The sequence below is a fragment of the Pelodiscus sinensis genome, chromosome 1 (assembly GCF_049634645.1).
Source record: "Pelodiscus sinensis isolate JC-2024 chromosome 1, ASM4963464v1, whole genome shotgun sequence".
In the NCBI taxonomy this organism is placed as follows: domain Eukaryota; kingdom Metazoa; phylum Chordata; order Testudines; family Trionychidae; genus Pelodiscus; species Pelodiscus sinensis.
The window spans coordinates 299,894,703-299,915,681 of record NC_134711.1 but is presented as its reverse complement, the minus strand read 5'-3'; the positions used below and the strand labels follow the sequence as shown (position 1 = coordinate 299,915,681).

General features: G+C 39.2%; 1 protein-coding gene across 6 annotated transcripts in view; it reads left to right on the top strand.

Annotated features, from left to right (window-relative positions):
- Positions 1-20,979, top strand: part of PAN3 (poly(A) specific ribonuclease subunit PAN3) — a 115,419-nt gene that overhangs the window by 81,752 nt on the left and 12,688 nt on the right. For 5 of the 6 annotated variants that reach the window (XR_012900724.1, XM_075919224.1, XM_075919223.1 and 2 more), the window contains 7 exons: positions 17-121; positions 980-1,037; positions 3,650-3,811; positions 4,137-4,253; positions 5,225-5,326; positions 13,603-13,768; positions 14,748-14,835. Coding sequence is in view for 5 of the 6 variants with exons in the window: in XM_075919224.1 (XP_075775339.1) it covers positions 17-121; positions 980-1,037; positions 3,650-3,811; positions 4,137-4,253; positions 5,225-5,326; positions 13,603-13,768; positions 14,748-14,835 (798 nt within the window). In the remaining variant the exon portion in view is untranslated. The remainder of the gene's footprint in view (positions 1-16; positions 122-979; positions 1,038-3,649; positions 3,812-4,136; positions 4,254-5,224; positions 5,327-13,602; positions 13,769-14,747; positions 14,836-20,979) is intronic. The other variant, XM_075919222.1, reaches the window with a different exon arrangement.

The following is a 20,979-nucleotide window of genomic DNA, read 5'->3' as shown; positions in this document are numbered from 1 at the left end:
ATTTTTTTCCCCTTAGGTATTTCCAAACTATCACATTTACCCTCCGACTGCACCTCATGTTGCTTATATGCAGCCAAAAGCAAATGCACCCTCCTTCTTCATGGCAGATGAACTCAGACAGGTAAGCTGTCTTAAGTATTGATGTAGAAATGATTAAAACATCTTCATATATTCATAAAGTTTGGCAACCACAAACAACAAAAGGGAAATAGACACTTTAAAACCACTGAGGCAGTTTTCTTCATTTCAGACATAAAAACATGACAAAATAGAAGTATCACAGAAAACAAAATCATAGTACTTATAATTAATACCTTCTGCAGTGCCATATATATTTTAATCAAGAACGTTACTTGAAGAGAAATACATTATTGTAAACCTTTGGAATTTCTACATATGCTAAACATTTTGTGTGGCATTTGGATTTTATTTTAATTAGAGTACAGCTAACTGAAATGGAAGTATAATCAAGAAAATGTTCATTTATGTGGATTTTTAATAGAGTATATAGTTCTATTTCTCTGATACATTTAAATGTATTATGAAGATGAGTGTGAAGTTAATATCTTCAACATTTTTCAGCATAATTACTAGTCTTTTTGGAGTAGGATGCTGAACACCCATGGAGTTCCTCTGACCTGCTATTGTGTTGCTTAGTATCATGCCTGTTTCCAACATCTGCCTTATCCAGGCTTATTTTACAGCTCTTTCTTCCACCTGATGTTTCTTTTTAAAATGCAAAACCAAAAAAGTCTCCACTGCAACCTCCTTCCAATTAGAGACGGTAGTTCGGAGGTAGCCTCCCTTTGGTGCACGATTTATCTAAGATTCAATCCCTAACTTTTCTAAGCTGCTAAAGAGTCTGCTAGTTATTCCAGTATAGAAACTTGGCACATTCTAGATATTATGCTCTCAATTTAGTAGAGATGATCAACTAAACTCTGTTCTGTTCTGTAAGGCTACATAATTTGTTCCCCAGGAGCTGATCAACAGACATTTAATAACAATGGCTCAGATTGATCAAGCAGATGTCCCTGGTAAGTAACTAGAAAGTCAGTCAAAATCTTCTGTGATTATTCTAAGCTAAGGCTTGCTTGCTCTCTCAATTGTATAGCACTACTAGCTTTGTTAAATAAATAAATGTATATTAACAGCATATTTTAGCAAAACTGTTCCTGACTTTAATTTATGAATTGTAAAACTTGGTCTGATTATACTAGAGCTGTTAATAACAGATGTCATTGTTTTAATATTTTGCCCCTTCAAAGCTCTTTATGAACATGAGGTCTCTGCTGTTCACTGTTTCTTCTGCATATTTTCTTCTCATTTTAAAATTATTTAGCTGAACTATGTTGGGTTTTCTGTTTAGCACCATTTTTGTGTGCATAAAAACTAAGCAGTCCTTAACGTCACTGAGCAAAATTCACTTTTAGATTCTGTCCGTAATCTACATTGTAATTGATTTTTTTGTATCTAGTTAGTGGCATGTTTGACTCTAAGAAGGGTTTACCTTCACACATTCTATTGTGTGATTACAGCAGGTAAACCCTACTTTTTCAAAAATGAATATATGTGCAAGTTATCAGGAGAAGAGATTCTAAGCCCATCAACTTGACTACATTTCTAGGCTTCAGATTTGGGTACCGTGAATATGTCTATACTTAAAATGCTACAGTGGCACAGCTTCAACACTTCAGTGTAGACATTACCTACGCTGATGGGGAGGGTTCTTCTGCAACCTTTTCCTTGTGTTAAAATATCCTAACAGGCATTGGATGAAGTAATATTTAGGGTGCCACTTAATTGCCAACAAATAGATGAACTATTCGAGGAACTTAGCTAGATAAAATCAGAACAAGGAAACGTTTTAACAAGGAGAAACAATTAAAAACTCCACAGATTTAGTAATAAGCTTTAATTGTGATACTTTAGAGCAGTGGTTCTTAACCTTACTGCAGCCTGCACCCCTTTGGTTCTCAAAATACGTTCTCGCACCCCTTATTAAAAATCATTGAAGTAGGTCACTTCTTTAAACCTAAGATATATCATAAAAATCCGGCATGTCTCGTACCCCCAGGTGGTGCGTGCACCCCTGGTTAAAAACCACTTGCTTTAGAGTAACTTTTTGCATGGGATCACCTTAGAGCAATTCTTCCTGAACAAAGGCATTCAACCAACAACTATAATATTTTTTACTACTCAAAGGTGTACTTTTTTTTTTTTTTACAAGAACTTTCTTTCTAGCGCGCACACACACACCCTCCAACTTCTGCTTGATCTTAATGGTCGTCCATGCTTGTGAAGTCCATCAACCTGTTCTCCTGTCCTTTTCTTTTTTTTTTTTTCTTCTTTTTTCATGCATATAGGATTGCCCAAGATTCAGGATTGACTTCACTAAATGATTTAAACAAGGGACGATTAGTTGAGGGGGTAAAACCTTGTTTAAACTCAGTGTCTTTTCTAGTTAGGGCTTATCTACATGGGGACTTATTGCACAGCAAGCCAGGATGTAAATCTATAGCATATTAGTTTGCCCCACACTAACTACATGTTTGTATCATGCTACTTTAGAGTAAAAATTCATAGTGCATTTTGACATGCTGCCATTTGAAACAGCTCACTTCAGAACTTTTAGTGCATGATAGAAGGGTCCGTATGGCCACTTAGTGCTCAGCAGTCTTGTATGCTAAATGTTCACATCCTGGTTTGCCACTCACTAACTTTCCCCATAGAGAGAACTTCATACATGTGAGTTTATATTTAGAAGATTGTTTTTGAAGACTCTGTCTAGACTAGAAAGCTAGTTTGTGTTTTTAAATGCTAACTAACATGATTTTAGGCAGACTTTGCACCTTGTGTAGATTGGGGAAGTTGTGTTTAAAAATGTAGTTGCTCATCATGGTCAATCTTTTGGAGAACTTACAATTGTCCACAATCAGCTAACATTATTTTTACACTCACAGGGCAAACGATATAAAGTTGTGACTAAAATCCAAGTGTTGGCACCTTGAATGAGAGATTGTAAAACACAGCTTAATTTCCTAGTCTAGAAATGTCTTCTAATCTGTCCAGTTCTCCCACTCTCCAAACAAAATAGTGTATTCATTCTGAACACTAACAGTGTCTGTCTTTGCTATTCTCTGCTGCTCTCATAATAGAATTCAAGAGTTGACTGGGGATTCATATTCACAAGGCTCATGTGTGTGCTGAGGATCATCCATGCCCCTTCATATCTTCATCCTTAGTAGCTACAAGAAACTTTAAATTTTTGAGGCAGACCAAAAGATGATGGCAATTTGTTGGGCAGCTGCCAATGTACTGCTCCCCAATAATCATGGAGGAATTGGTTTTATGTTAGAATGAAGCTGGTGCTTCCTCATGCACAGTTTTTACTTCTCGTGTGTATTTTTAGTATGACAAGACTATTTTTCAGAAAGCAGATATCTGTTATCCAAAAATATCTCTCAGGAAACCATATTTGTGCCAAAGATAGAATTATTAATTTTAACTTTTTTGTTGCATGTATCTAAGACACAACGCAAAGTATTGTTTGACATCTTAATATCTTGAAGTCAGATTTTCTTTACTATTGTAATATTGATTTTACAAATGCAATTAGTGTCTAATATATTTCTATAAACTGCTTTAGCAGTCCCTACAGAAGTTGACAGCTACCACAGCCTTTTCCCTTTAGAACCACTGCCACCACCCAATCGGATACAGAAAACAAGCAACTTTGGGTACATTACATCATGCTACAAAGCTGTAAATAGCAAAGATGATCTGCCATATTGCCTTCGGAGGATACATGGTGAGGGAATCATAAGTTGTCATCTTTTTAAACTTCATTGCTACCTATACTTAAGCCTAAAACATTTGCCCTTCTATAATACTACGCATAAATCTTAAATTGGCTTTGAAATTAATCATTCTGTTGGAATAAGAGAGCAGAGTTTGGCCTAGATAACAGTCCATAGTGTTGGAAATGAGCAATCAAAGTTTTATATTGGTGTGCCTCTGTTGGTGGCAGCTCAGTACTTTCAGAACAGATACCAAAGTGTCTTAAAAAAATCTAATGGATCCTAAAATCACTGAATAAATGTAACTAAACTCTGTGGGTTTTATTCTGTTCTCAGGTTTTCGTCTTGTTAACACAAAGTGCATGGTATTGGTTGACATGTGGAAAAAAATTCAGCACTCAAACATTGTAACTCTGCGTGAAGTATTTACCACTAAAGCATTTGGAGAACATTGTAAGTTTCCAGAGATTGAACATTTGAGATAACTCTGAAGATTTTAGAGCAGAGGTTCTCACCTCTTTGGACTGAGTACCCTTTTGTAAACCTTGATAGCATGCCATGACACACAGATCCCCCAAGTCTCCCCCTGACCCAATGACAACCCCCCTGTACCTGGGTGCACTGGTGGGAGTGGGGACTCAGAGCTAAAATTCCAGATGCTCTAGCCAAATGTGACACACCCCCAATGGAACAATAAGCTGACACCTCCAAATAAAGCCCTCCCAGCGTCAGAGGACATAGGGTAGGAGTGGGATTTGGAGGTGTAGTGAAGAAGGGGTTGGGGATTTGCAGGAACTGAGGAGGCGGAAGGGTATGGGGGTGCAGTGGCAGATGGAAGGAAGATATGAAGACAGAGGGGCACAGGGGAGACAGCGTCCATATATGGCCCATGGTGGGTAGAAGGTAAAAGTGCGGTGGGGGTGAGGGGCAGGAAGAAATATATAAGATGGGGCATCACCTTCCTGTTGGGTGGGGAGTATATCATGGGGACAGTCATTACCAGAGAATGTAATGCCTGCCACTCCCTCACAAATCCTGTCTCACACATCTGGCTAGGCGCTGCTCTCTACTCCAGGCAATAAGAGTGCTGGAGCCATAGTACCTTTTAGATTTGGTCTGGGAGGGGCAATTTGAACAAATTTGTATGATGGGCATGTGGCCTAGTACATGGAGTGTCAGCCACCACACCTTCAAATCTGGCCTTGCTGGCTTTCCATCATTATGACAACATGGCTGCTGAGCCAAATTGAGCAGCTCTGCGCCCCATGTACCAGATCACAATGTCCAGAGTGTTGAGCTGAATTCAGCCAGCCCCACAACTCTTTGCTACATTCTGGCAACCTGCTTTTGGTCATGAACTGTGGGCTGAGAAACCCTGTATTAGAGTTGTTAATTTATTGTCACTTATTTTTTTTTATTTTTAGCTCTTGTGTTTGCATACGATTTTCATGCTGGAGGAGAGACTATGATGAGCAGACACTTTAATGACCCTAGTGCAGATGCCTATTTCTCTAAAAGGAAATGGGGTAAGGAAAATGCATTCAACTGCCACTTTAGAAACTATTTCAGATATCTTGGTTGTAAAATTATTTGGCCTCAGCTTCATAATTTTTGTTAGTCAGATGTTAGGTATATTGAAGGTACTACAGGACAGGGGTTGTTACCTCTAGAAATCAAAAAGGAAAATAAAGTTCCAAGTACACTGTGTTACATGAAAAGAAATGTATTGGTTGTGTTTTAAAAAGTAGGCTGAACCAATTGAACAATGATAATTTTCCTAATTTCGTACAACTTCTGACTTTACATCAGCAGAAAAGGCACATGCAACTTTTTGGCAGTTCTACTAGATTGAACATGTGATCAGCACTACTTTTAGCAGCAGTTTGGACTCAATGACTGCCTGAGGTTTCTTCCAGCCCTATGATTCTATGATTGGGAGTCAGCCTCTCCTGAGCTCTAGTCCCAACTCTGTCATTGAGTGACATTTGGCATGTTACATGCAGGATTTTCAAAGGCACAAACAACAAATTAGCTGACAATTAAAAGTCATTGTGCCATTGTGTATTTGAAAAATCTCCCGTTTAGTCTCTGTATTTGAGTGGTCCCAGTTGGTAAAATGGGGATTTCACTTGCTCACACAAATGTTATGAGGACTAATTAGGTACTAATATCTGCATGTGTTTTGAAAAGGTAAAACTATAGTTAGTAAGAACACAAAACAAATTTAAAATCTCTGCATATTTTATATTCCTAAATACTTTATTCCTTCATACTGTATCTACAGATCCACATTGTGAGAATTGCAAGCCATGTCACAGAACCTTAATTTTTAGAATAAAAGTCAGTAGTTAGTGATTGTATAACTCAAAGTGGACACTAATGTGTTCTGAAAGCAATTCTGTAAATAAACACACACTCTTCCCAACACTGATCTTTTAACATCTCTGCATGTTGAAACTGGAACCACTAGTTTTGGGCTTTTTAATTCATTTAAAATATTTATATTTTAAATTTGACTTGGTTGTCTAAATCAGGACCTCAAGGATCTTCGGTTTATGGAAAGCTGCAAGCCTTTAAAAGATGCAATTCAAAACTATCACCAAATAGTCCCCATTATCTTTTCATACAGTTGTCAGGTATGAAACTAAAACTTGACTTGCAGAACTATCTTGACTACTGATTTGTGCCGAAGGAAAAGAACTCACCTTGATATTCAGATTCATGACAAGTTTGAAGACTTAGCAGTTAAGAAAAGGTGTAATCATAAACAAAATGAACTTAATAAAGTGAATAAACATGGAATTATTGTTATTTTTTTCTATTAACATTTAAATCTATCCTTGTCATGTTTTTCCCCCTTGATCTACTTCTCTAAGTATTATACACCATAGCATAGCTATGGATGAGACTCTTGAAACACGAAGGGATTTATCACTCTTTTAAAAAGAAAAAAACCCCAGAAACTGGCTGTTACGTATAATTATATAGATTTTTATTGTAACAATTTAAATATCTTCCTGAAGTTGTTTTTCAAGAAGTTATTTAAATTAATTCCACTCCAGCTAGAACAGCTTGCAGTACCTGTGGCTTCTAGTCTTTATTATTGAACTCTTCAGAACAACCACTTCATGCAAACACAGAGTTTGGTGTTGCTTAAATGAGGCTAGTCAGATAATGGCCATTTTTCCCCAGGGGGGGCCTTCAGATATTTCTTACGGTCCATCCTTGAATTTATTGCTTTCTAGTCTACAAGAGTAGTCATCAATAGAATGAACAATTTGAGAGACAAAATAAGATTGTGTGCCTATAACTTGAATTCTCAGACTTGACTACCTTCACAGATTCCTCTTCCATCCCTCATTAGAGTTTCTTGTCTGTTTTCCTGCCTGCAAGGGACTTCCAAGGGAAGCAGGGTATAAGGATGTTGAGATTTCCTTTCTATAAATGCCCAAAGAGCATTCTGCCATATGAGGCTCTGAAATGTGCTATTGCATTTAAAGGTTTAGAATCCCCACAGTGTGGGTGTGTCTAAACGGAGCCATGTAGATTAGGCTGATCGGCAAAGGGAAATGAAGCCGCGATTTAAATAATCGCGACTTCATTTACATTTAAATGGCTGCCGCGCTGAGCCGACAAACAGCTGATCATTTAAAAGCTTCATTTCCCTTTGCCGAACAAACAAATCTACATGGCTCCGCTGACGGACCCATGTAGTTTAGTCATACCCTGTGATGCCCAACTTGGTGTGAATTTGTGGAAATAATGATTTAAGAGAACTTGGTTTCAGAAAACATACAGACAAGTAAGATTGCATATCAGTTAGCAAAGCTAGTTTTTGACAGTTAAATGAAAAGAATTGTGGTTACATAGCTGTTTCACATGTTATTTTCTGGTGACAGTGTGGTCAGTCTTTTTTTTTATTTTTTATTTTGCCATGTCATCTGCAAAGGCTGTTCCAGAATTTTTTTGTAAGGGATGTGGTGTAAAGCATTCTCGTGACAGATGAAAAAAGACTTAACAACCATGGTTTATTTTTGTACTGAGCCACCTGTCCTTACTGTTTCCTAATTTTAAAAATTCCTTCCTTGTCCAGTCTTATTCCATAAAATATCTTCTGTTTCTGGTTGTATACTGTGATAATCCAATGTTGGAGTTATATTTTACAGTGTGAATTAAGATTTAAAGTGAAGCGTGTACATTTTTCTAAAGATGAACCATTCTGTGGTTTAGAATAGATAATATATGCAATTCCAGTTTTTTTGAGTCCTGCTGCTTGTTTTGTCTATCAGTTTTCATTCCCAAGAAGGGAGTTTGTCATCTTTCTGTAAAATATGTATTGTTATGGAGTTTCTGGTAGATCATATTTTAATGTGATATAATTGAGTATATTGAAATATTACAAAACATGACAATGTCACACATCTTTTTTTAAAATCAGCTGAAATTCCTCTTACTATAGGAACCTGGCTTTAAAAGTATTACTCTGCCTGAATAAATTATAATCAATTAATATAAATTAAGTATCAAATTGTAAATAATAAACTACTGTACACCAAAATTATACATTTTAAATTATTTCCTAAAGTAAACACTGGAAATATTAGAAGTATATTTTTGGCTTTGTTGGATGGTGTTTCTTTCCAGTCAATTATCCCAAATCAATATGTCTCTGATTTGAAAGAAAAAAAGAAAGCCTGCTATATATATCTTCAGTCAATGCATTAAAAAATTCTGGTTTATCCATACTTATTAACAAACCGCTCCAAAGTCACTGAGCATTTATTTTTCGTGCTGCAGATTACTTTCCTGCAAACAGCCCTTTTTTAGCAAAAAGACACACTCATAATATGAACTGAATCCATGTTTTTTCCCATCACTGCCTCTAATTCTCCAGAATGTAGTCTATTTCGAGAGTGGCTTCCAACGATGCATTTGTAAATGTTCAGTGGGACCTCGGGCCTTTGCATGAGCTAGCACCTGGTCTGGCAGCATCACCTACTCATGTAAGGTGCTAGGGCTTCTGGGGACACATCCTATTGTTAGCACTTCAGAAAGCCAAGCCGCTCTAATTCTTTTCCAGTGACTTGTGGGATAACATATCAGTCTTTCTCTGCACTTAGAAAGAATTGTGGGAAAGAATTGGAGGCCCGCCAGCAGAATGGGTTAATGTGTGTTATGACTGCAATGTGAGCAGGTTACCAGCCCAATAAAAGCAACACTGTGTTTTTATTTTATAGCCCCAGAAAAAGCCAGCTAGTATGGGTTGAAAACATTTCCAGAGTTTGGTTAGAAGTTTTTGTGTGGTAGGTGGTTGGGGTAGGGACAAGGCTCAAATAAAAGACTGGATTAATGTTGCAGTGGAGATATCGCCTGTCTGTCATCTAGCTTGAGTATTCTGGTGCAGGGGCTGTCTTCCTTGATGCATGCATTTGCAATTTAAACTCTACAGGGTTTTTATGCTCAATTGTTGTACAACTGTTATAGTAATGAGAGCGGTGTTGGGAATTTTCCAGGGATCTGTTTCAACTAATTTGCATTGCATTCATTAATATAAATATAAATAAGCCATGACTTCTCATTTCTCACAGTATTCTAATAGATTAAAACTAAATACTCAGAATAACATTTAGTGCTGTTTTCTCTGTAGTCTGTCTTGTCAGGGAAGGAGAAATGATTGTTATAAATAGTCTGAGTGATCAATGTAGCATTGAGTTTGTCTTGGTCTACTTTAGATCTCTTACACACTGCTCTTGTTTCCCCTACCAAATTTTAAAAAAGCAGTTCCTGATCCTTTTTTGTGCGTCTACCTCGCTGGCACTGAAAACTCCAGCTTTATAATGAAGAAATAAAGTTGGTATTTTAGTTGAATATTTATATTTAGTTCCTTGATCCTGTTTACCTATGTTCAACATATGCTGAGCTCTTTCATCAATGTTTTCTACTTGAGTATCAAAAGGCAAATATTGCTCCCATTGTGATACAGGTTGCACCTCTAAAATCAGGGATTCTCTGGTCCAGCAACATCTGTGGTCTGCCATGACCTCGGATGTTCCAGGATCAGAGTTCCAGCACACTGCAGGTGGGCGGAGGACTGGGAGTTGGCATGAAACTCATCTGAGCTGTGATGGGGGGAGCCAGGAGCTGGCTCACGGCTCACCTGGGCTGTGGGTTGGGAGAGGATGCCAGGAGCCAGCACACAGCTCAGCTGGGTTGTGAGGGGGCGGAGGGGTGTGCCAGGAGCCAGTGTGCAGCTCGCATGAGTTAGAGGTGGAGAGCCAGGAAACCTACCAGCAGCAGGGGGCCTGAAATGACTTCACCTGATTTGGAAAAATCCCTCATCCGGGATCAGTCATGTCCCGAAGATGCCAACCACAGAGGCCCAACCTGTACTTAGATTGTAAGTTTTGTTTCTGTACAGCACCTCACAGAATGGTGTTCTGGCCTATGTCTAGGACTCCTAGGTGTGATGGTAATACAAATAACAAACAATTACAGTTCTCAAATGAGATGAGCAGTTGGCTCTTTTCCCTTTGGGTATAACAATAATTGTCTGATTCTAGTGTTTGTTTTTTAAACAGATGTAATACTCAACTGTCTTAAAGGAATCATTTGCATTCCTGCCAGGCATAGAACATCTGCTGCAGTTCACCATATGCAAAAGAATAAAAGATTAAATAAATTGCCTATGAATGTCAGAGTCCTTTGCCCAATAACGTAACATCCTGTCACCCTGACATGAAACAGTAATAGATCGAATGATGAACAGGGAATATTTTTTAAATGTTTGCAGAGTGAGACTACTGGTGTAAACGAGTTTGTGGTAGATGATTCACATACTGATTCATCAACAGGACAATAAATCTAAAATTAAATCATTGTGAGCCTCCGCGTGGCATGCCAAAGTTCTGTGGGCTAAAGGAGGAAGTGTCTTGTCCTTCAAAATATGAACGAAAGGAACCCACGGCACCAAAAGCGAACTAAAGATAAAGATGTTAACAGAAATGAAAGCAAGAAGCATTCATATATCCCACTGGCCTTCCCACATCCCCCCCAAATAGTAAAATGTTAACTGGAATTGGCAAACTACAGCCTGCAAGCCATATCCAGCCCTTTCTGGACTTCAGATTCCATTGCCACACCCCAGCTGGGTGTCAGGAGCTTGCCATTAGCATTCATGGCCTGCCTCAATTTCCAGTCCCAGATGTGGCCCTTCGGCCATGCCTGATCTACAGTGATGTGATTTACTTTTTAATGACAGTCTTGAGCAGTTTTCCAGAAGTTTTGATACGTTTCTGGGGGAAAACTAACAAACTGACCTTTAAATGGAAAGGAATGAAGATATTTGTAATCTCGCAGTGTACAAGGCACACTTATGTAAGAACACTGTTACATTTAGGGCATTACTAAGAGGAGCCACATTGATGATCCTGATATTCACAAAACAAGCACTAATGTGGCCCAGTGAAACATCTGAAGAGAGCTAATCTTATTTGCAATCAAATTTAGTTCTAGTATTCCTAGAAGCACTGTTTCCTTTGTAGCTCTGTAGCCCTTCTTCATGCTACACAAACTAAAGCTATAAGCACATGGTGCTGTTGCTGAGTCTCTTCAGTATTAACAACCCATCCCTCTCTCCAAAAAAATCGGTCTTCCCATTTCCAGTCATTATATTAGATCGGCCATTAAAATCTACCACTAAAATCCACAAAAAAAGTGCAGTTCTCATACACATGGTTCAATGTTACCCAGAAAGAGCCTATGAGATATGAACACTAATGCTGTGGTGGTGACTGAATTAGTAGTGACTTGGGTCATAACGAAACATGCAATCTGGGGTAATAAGACTCAGCATTCCAATTATGTTGAACCATACAATCTTTTATTCTAATTTCCCTAATGGAATTTGAAATTAATTTGTTTCGTATTTCATGTCTGTACATGTTGGAATTGAAGGAGGGGTTAATATATACTCCTTTCTACACTCTATGGCCGTGTCCAGACTCAGGGGTTTTTTCGGGAAAAGTAGCCTTTTCCCGAAAAAACTTCCCCTGCGTCCAGACTCAAGCCGCGTTCTTTCGAAATTATTTCGAAAGAACGCGGCTTTTCTTTCGATGGCGGTAAACCTCGTTTCACGAGGAAGAACGCCTTCCTTCGAAAGTTCCTCTTTCGAAGGAAGGCGTTCTTCAATGTAAAGAGGCCGTCTTCGAAAGAGAGCATCCAGACTCGCTGGGTGCTCTTTCGAAAAAGCGGATTTTTCTTTCGAAAGATCCGCCTGCAGTCTAGACGCGATCTTTCGAAAGATGCTCTTTCAAAAGATGCTTTCGAAAGAGCATCTTTCGAAAGAAGCCTGCAGTCTAGACATAGCCTATATGGCATTAGAGCACAAAATGATACCAATTGCAGATAAACAGTAGCTATTGTCAGGGCTCGACAATTTAGGTAATCTACTCGCGACTGCGCCGCAGCATGCTGAAGCGCGCAGCTGGCGAGCAGGGTTCGCCGCGGCTTGGCAAGCCCTGGCTATTGTAGTATATACTTTTTGTTTTGTCATATTTTTGGTTTCTGCTTTTTGAATATCATGGTGCAGCAATAATCAGTTGTATTAAACCTATTTCTTCATACTGAATTTTTATCATAACTTCTAAAATTACTTAATTCTCATGAACTTGAATCGTGGTAATATTTATTGAAGGAATTGTTACCATTTGAAATAGGGATGTTAACAGGTAACTAGTTAACTGGTTACCCTGTAAACATCACTGTTAGCTTACCAGGTAATAGTTAACCAGAACCCAGCAAGCAGTCCCCAACCTGGAGGTCCTCACATGGAATGCTCGCCACCTGCTCTCCCATTTAATCCGTTAAAACAGTTAACCAGTTTAACACTACATTTAACTAATTAAACTGGATTTTACATCCCTAATTTGAAGATCTGTGTTGACCACTCGAAGTGGGATTCCCATTTTCTGTATACATTCTTGTTAGTCACAGTACGGATATTAGTGGCTAGTTGGCTAACAGTTTAACCGATAAGCGATTACTGGGACCACTAATGGATAAGCAAAGTGCAAGGTATGCACTTACACCTGTGTGCTCTGCATTTAAAACTCAGACTGGCAGGCTGGTTTGTTCCCGACCTGCCAATCTAAGTTTTAAATGAAGAGCATGCTGGGGAGCCACCTGCCACCCCTGCTGCTGCTTCTGATACAGAGCATCCTCTGTGCATGAGAAGCTCCAGGGCTGCTGCTGCCTCTGATACAGAAGCAGCAGTGTGGGATGGCAGGGTGCTTCCAGGGAGTGGGGCCAGGAGTGTGCTGGCTGCTGGCCCCATACCTGGGAGGAAGCATTTTAGTAACTCTGTAATTACTAAGAATTGTTGCAGCTACACAATTGCTAAAATAAATTATTTCTAACATCCCTATAGCACACTGAAAATAGTCATGTAGCCATTGTAGCAAGGGAAGTGGCAGCATTGTCCAGCTGCTTTAAATATGTACCCACAGGGTTTAGGTGAATTTGTATTCAGGGCAACTAGACAGTGTTGCCACTGCACATTCTGTAGCAGCTACACTACTATTTTTAGCATGCTACCTCAGATGTGAGCTAGCAGGAGTGTGTACGCAAGTTGGGAATCCTATTTCTAGTTCTTAGTGTAGACATAGTCTAAAAGTAGAATGAAACTGATGTACATTGCTCAGTTCGTTGTTTAGAATACGTGAACTTTAACTTCAAGAACAGTATGTGAAATTTAAGTTAGTTGCATTTTGTTTGTTCACTGATACAATGACATTTTTGCTTTTAGGTCAGCATGATGGTCCTTTGCCCCGGCAGCATGCTGGGTTACTACCAGAGTCTCTTATTTGGGCATACATTGTGCAGCTCAGCTCTGCTTTAAGAACCATTCATACAGCAGGATTGGCGTGTCGAGTTATGGATCCAACAAAGATTCTAATAACTGGCAAAACAAGGTAACGGAAAATAGCTTTTTTAAATTTATATTTTTGACTAGTAAGATCAATGTTATTAACAGCTATCGTTGCAAATTCCTATGCAAGATTAGGGATGTAAGTAACTAGTCGACTATCCGATAAGCAGCAAGAGGGAGAGTAGGAGCCAGGTCTGCAAGGATCTGGCTTAAAAGCCAGTTCCCCCTAGCACAGTCTGGGGGGGAGGGGAAGGGGAGGCAGAGGTGTAGCTGAGACCACGCACAGCTGGGAATCAGCTGATTCCTGGCTTGTACTCAATCCCAGATGCTGCGCCTCTGCTTTTTAAATGTATTAAGAGCCTGGCATTTCTTAATACATTTAAAAAACGGAGACTCAGCGGTTGGGTGGGGAGGGCTGGGCACGAGCCGGGACAGCTGATTCCCGGCTCGCTCCCAGTCTTACCCCCCTGCTTCTACCCCACCTCCCACCAGCTGCACCTAGCGGCTCTAAATAAAGTTAAAGGCAGATCCATGTGGAATTAGCTCCTGGTCCTGCTGTGACTCTGGAGTTTCCCCCCCCCCTCCCTTATCGACTAATTGAATTCCATTGACTACTCAATCAACTAGCCAATTAGCTGATTACATGCAATTTAACATCCCATGCCAGATATGGGGAAGCAACCTAGTACATTGACTAAATTGTTTTATGTTGTCCCAAGACTAGTGAATTGGTAAAAGTTCGAAGCTATAAATCAAGTTTTTATAAATTTAGAAAGATTTGTCTTGTCTTCTGAAAACAACCAAGTAAGCAGCATGCGTGTAGATCTATTTGCTGTAGTTCTCACCTTGAAAGCTTTCCTCTCCAGCATATGTAAAATTCTTAGTCAACTGGCAATGGGAGAGCTTAGATAATTTTTTTTAAATCTTACCCTATATTTTATACGATAAGTATCAGGAAAAAAAAACTATTCAAAGATAAAATCTTACCAAATCTCTTCCCAATTTCCTCTTTTGTTTTAAAGATTACGAGTGAATTGTGTTGGAGTATTTGATGTTTTAACATTCGATAACAGTCAGAATAATCCACTGGCACTAATGGCTCAGTTTCAGGTAGGATGATAAAGCATTGTTAGCTTTATAATAGATTGTTTACTGTTAGTTAATATGTACCAACAACTTCTTAATTCTGTTTGAAACATTAATGTTCATGAAGGCCAAGACATTTTACATTTGTACGCTTCAGTGTGTGTATATATAGAGTTTTAACTATCTTTGGCATATCTTTTCTTCCCTAAGTTGTGTAAATGTATTTGTGATTTGTATACATGAGCTGTCATTTTGTTGTTGTTGAAACTTCAGCAATAACATAGCACTTGTATATTGACATCAAGCAAAGCATAGGTCAGCTTACTTTGCAAAACTACACAAAGGTCAGCTTACTTTGCAAAACTACACAAATCAGAAGCAGTTAGAATGGAGAGTCCTTTTAAAAAGAAGGAAAAATCTTTTAAAGTTGGGACGAAAACTTGAGTGAATGCTGGAAAAGAAATTTAGGATGTGATGTGCACATGAAGCTAATGCAGAGTTGGGCCCAAGTGTCATGTAGGGGTTTAATAGAAAATGATACAATTAATGGTTCACTTGTACTTTTGTTTCTTCTTTCAACTTCCATGTCTTCTAGCTGGAATAGTTCCGAATTTTTTAAAATAATTTGTACTTACTCAGTCCCCTTTCCTCCTCCATTCTTAAACAGACTCACTATATCAGGATTTAAACTTCTTTCTCAACCCCATTTCCCACAGTTCTACACTCCACATTCTTCCTTGATTCGGGAGAATGCCGTTAGTCAATGAGTGCTACTCCATAGTATTTGTGCAGGACTTCTTTCTCAAACTTCTTCTTGGGGCTGACTACTGTCTCCAGAGCATTTTTGTTGCCCGACAGCAATGAGAGTGTAAGACCACAGTATGGAATTGCACTTAATTTCTTTTCATTAAATAAACTTAGTCACTGAGAAAATTGCTTATTCATACATTTGGGCTGCATCTAGACGGGCAAATTTTTCCGCAATACTAGCTGCTTTTGCGGAAAAACTTGCCAGCTGTCTACACTGGCCGCTTGAATTTGCGCAAGAACACTGATAATCTAATGTAAAATTGTCAGTGTTCTTGCGCAAATACTATGCTGCTCCCGCTTGGGGAAAAAGCCCTCTTGCACAAATGCAACTTTTTGTTAATGATGAAGGAAACCACTCTCAATGTACTTCTCCAGAGTACATTAATTAGTTTTATTTCTTCTTAGCTGGATATCTTCTATTGTATGGCTACATCTAGACTGGCATGATTTTCCGCAAATGCTTTTAACGGAAAAGTTTTCCGTTAAAAGCATTTGCGGAAAAGAGAGTCTAGATTGGCATGGACCCTTTTCCGCAAAAGCACTTTTTGCGGAAAAGCGTCTGTGCCAATCTAGACGTGGCTTTGCGCAAGAAAGCCCCGATCACCGTTTTCGCGATCGGGGCTTTTTTGCGCAAAACAATACCGTGTTGTCTACACTGGCACTCTTGCGCAAAAGCATTTACACAAGAGGGCTTTTGCCCAAACAGGAGCAGCATAGTATTTCTGCAAGAAGCACTGATTTCAGACAGTAGGAAGTCAGTGTTCTTGTGGAAATTCAAGCGGACAGTGTAGACAGCTGGCAAGTTTTTCCACAAAAGCAGCTGTTTTTACGGAAAAACTTGCCAGTCTAGAGGCAGCCTATGTGTTTTGTAATCAGTTAGCAGAAAAGAAATGACTAATAAAATTGATTATCCAGTCAGCCCTTTTTACTCTAACTCTTTAGTTTTTCTTCAAAAACACCCTGTCTCATGAACCTGCTGCACAAGCACTGCTTTCAACTTATGGCTAATTGCCCAGTAGCTTCAGAATGTTGGTAGAGAAGAGTTGCCTTACTGGCATTTCTTTTAGAACCCTTTTAGCCTCAAGGTACTCCTACTGTATTTCTGATGCAGAAAAGTGAAGTTAGGTGATCAGTGCAGAAGGTATCTGAAACTTTCTCTTTACACCCTTTTTGCCCCCCTTTGCATTTTCAGAGCACAAAGACTGAGTTTCCATCTTAGTGTAGTTCAGAATTCATTTTATTTTCACTCTTCTGAGCAGGTGAGGCTGTAAGGTCTCTATTTGCCTATCCACCCCTATCAGAAGGGTTATTAGCAATTTTATTTAGGATTCCCGGTTATACCGTTCATTTCCTGAAACCAAAGAAAATTATAGAATGGCCACTTCCTTTCTATTTCCCTCTCAGCCCTGAAACCCACTGGGACATTTGTCTCTTTAAAAAATTTTAAAATTACCTGTTGTCTTACCAGCCAGCCAGTATGCATTTTCTTACTTCCCACTTCAGTGGCTGATGGTATTTTTGTCACTTTCTGGCTATATATTGTAGTGCACACAGATAAGAAAGAGAGGAGACTAGCATCTGAAAGAGAAGCCTATGAGAGAGGAATTCTTTGGTTTTTGTGGTCTGATTTTCTTAGTCCCTAGTCTTTCACACATGAATAGCGTGTTGCACACAATACTAAGTTTATAAATTAAAAAGTATAGACAACTGATAAAGGAAACTAAAAGAATCAATTAAATATTTTGATTATGACTACGAATGAAGTCAAGAAGGTTTTTTTAACATATTAGGAACAAAAAACCTTAGGTCAAGTACATTGCTAGATGTAAATAGTGATATAGAAAGTGTAGAAATGTTCAACAGAGATTTCCATTCTGTAATTGGAGCAAAGTGGGAGGATATATTCATCTGATATGATGTGGATAGAATTGAAAGTTTGCCATCTGTAACAAAGGAGGGTGTGATGCAGCCATCTACTCAAATAAAACCATTTTCGAATCAATAGGCCCAAACCAGTTAGTTCCTTTAAGACTTATATATGTTAAAAGTTCTCTGAATCATTAATATTAACTTTTAACAAATCTTGGAAAAGTATGGAAACTTGTAAGAATTGGAGGTCTGCCAGTGTAATTTTGGTATTTAAAAAGGGTGAAAGGGGTGGCTCAGGGAACTATACACTGGTTAACTTGACCTCAGGCCTGGGGAAAATAATCAAAAGGTTAAATTGGGACTATTTTTAGCTTCTAATTATTTGTTGAAAACCAGTGCCACTCAACTTGTTTATCTGGAAGATCGGTCTTGTTGAACAAATCTGTTAGCTTTTATTTTTACAAAATTATGGATCTAGGCAATAAAAAGATGAAGATCTGGAATTACTATGCAATATCAGCAAACTGTGACCATATGAACTGATGTGTTCTAAAGTGTGGCAAGTTTCCTTAGGACTTGACATTATTTTCAGACTGTTCTGGCTGAGGGACTTAGGGTGACCAGAACTGTTCTGCAGGCTTCCTTGCATGTAACATAATTCCAGAGTAAAGAGAATCCTTTTTCCTGTTCACATCTCCTGAACTCTAGGGACACAGATGGTAGGTCTTGAGGAGGAAAAATTCCGAGGGTCCTTCCTCTTAATCACATCTCCCTGCCTTGGCCCCGGCCAGAGAGCATATTTGGACATCAATTAGTCTGTGCTCTCTGCTAGGGATGTTAAAACAGTTAACTGATTAACTGTTTTAACCTAGGTCCCGTCACCTGGCTTTGCAGCAGCTTTGGAATACCACTGCTGGAGTTAAAGGGCAAGGACAGGTTAACTGGTATATGAATAAGCCTTTATTCTTACTAGTTAACCATTTAAAATCTCTAATCTCTGCCCTATCTTATGTTCAGCAATAGCCTGGCTCTCTTCCAACAGACCTGGTCCAACATCACCTCAGACTGTTGGGTTTTGGAGATAGTCCAGAGAGGCTATGCTGTCCAATTCTTCTCCCACAAGTTCCTGCTTCTATAGTGAGTTCAGCCTCTTTTGCCTCCAGGTACAAAAATTTCCCATGCAACACAGGGGAAAGGAATTATATTCAAGATATTTTCTTATACCCGACAAGTGAGGGGGCTTTTATCCAGTTCTAGATCTCAGAGCTCTCAACATTCATTATCACGAAGCCCACACTCAAGCTGCTGTTCTCACATCCATCATTCCTTTCCTCTACCAAAAAGACAGGTATGCTGCCCTCAGCTCAAGGATATATACTTCCATATTGCAATTCAACTCGCTTACTAAAACTTGCTGAGTTTTGTGTTAGACCACAAACATTATCAGTACCACGTCTTGCCATCTACAGTGCCCTGAATTTTCAGTAAGTGCCTTGTAGTAATAGCAAGTCATCTGAGAAGGACTGGCATCCAAGTCTTTCCATTCATGCTCAAGGGTTGGCTGGCCTTTGTCCAATTGCAATCTCAGATCAAAGGGAAAAAATCCACATTAACCCTCATTTAACCTTTGGGGCTAGACACAGCAACAGTTTACCTTCTGTCTGATAGGTTCCGAGCTATACATGATCTTTGCTTTCACCTCCTGTTTTGCCCCCTCACATGGATAAAGATCTGCCTCGGGCTCCTAGGTCTCATGGCAGTCGTCGTCTATATTTGTTCTATACACAAGGATCATGTTTGGTCACTTCAGACTTGGTTTACCTTCCAAAAAGACACTACCTAGAAAAACTAAAGCATCTCCCTCCACAAACCTCCAGTCTCTGGATTGGTGGAAAAAACAGTGTAACATATGATGAGCCATATACACGGACAACTTTGAGGTTTGAGGTCTGTGCTCTACTATAGAAAAATGGCTTTGCTTATCAATGTTAGAATTCAGGTTGTATCTAGAGCATGCATAGCATTCCTTCCAAACATTCATGACTACTCAGAAGTTTCAGAGGGATAGCTGAATTAGTCTGTAATACGAAAAACTTAAAAAACAAGAAATAGTCTGGTAGCACTTTAAAGACTAACAGAACATGTAGATGGTATCATGAGCTTTTGTGGGCACAGCTCACTTCTTCAGATGACCGGAGTATTGGAAGTCCAGAACCCAACACTCGGATCATTTCTGAGGGCCAATAACGTGAGGACAGATAGCCCGAACATAGTCTTCTGTGATAACCAGCAGTGGCCATTTCATAAGGGTATCTTTCAAGACATCTTTTTGCCTTTGGGGGACTCCCCACACATCTTTGTGATTGTAGAGAACAAGTGTCACCATTTTTGTCCATGAGGAGACCACATCCAGGGCAGGTCCTTCTCCTCCTCTGACTTTTGTATGCATTCCCTCCCATTCCTCTGCTTCTAAAGACTTTGTGGGAGATGAAACAAGAGAAATCCAAGGTTATCCTAATAGTCCTGTTAGGGCCCAGGCATACGTGTTACAGGAACCTCCACAACCTCACAGTTATCCTCAATTCTCCTATTCTTGATCCCCAACCTTCTAGTCTGCAGTGGGGGCACAGTCTTGCATCAGAAACAGTACTCTTACCACTTGACATTGTGGATGCTTGCTAGTTGATGCTGGTAGAGTTGGTCAACTTGCAGGAAGTCCTGAGCATCTTTATTAATAGGAAGAAGATTGCACCAGATCCCACTATCTCTCTAAATGAACTTCTTTAACAATTAAGTCATATGCCCCTATACACTCCAGAATACAAGAGATTCTGACTACCCTGTAGATCTGAAGAACTCTGGTCCCTAGGGCTATGTCTACATAGCAGCGTTATTTCAGAATAACTGCTGTTGTTCCAAAATAATATTATCCGTGTCTATGCTACAATCAGTTATTTTGACATAATGCCAAAATAATGGGGAGCTGGAGGACTTCTTACTCTGCTTCCTGTAGCCCTCATTTTATGAAGAGTAAGGGAAGTTGGAGGAAGAGTGCGCTTTCTCAGACTTCCTACTGTGTAGACAGCGCCAAAAGTCAAAATAAGCTATTTCAAATTAAGCTACGCAAGTGACGTAGCTCAAATTGCGTAGCTTATTTCAGCTTTAGCCTGGCAGTGTAGATGTGCCCTAGTTATGGTCACACCTTGCAACCATTGCTGGAGTGCAGTTTACCTATTGACCAGTTCTCTACCACTTGACCGTTAAGAAGCTTCTTTATCATATATTGAAGCAATCTCAACTTGGGATCTCATTTTGGCCTTTTCAGAGTTTATGGACATCCATTCAACTAATAGCTGCATACACTTTATTCTACTTTTCCATGATAGCGGCCTTCCTCTTAACAATTGCATCTTCCAAGAGAGTTAGGAAACTGCAGATCTTGATGGCAGAAGAATGTTGTACCATCATTCATAAGGACAGAGTCTTTTA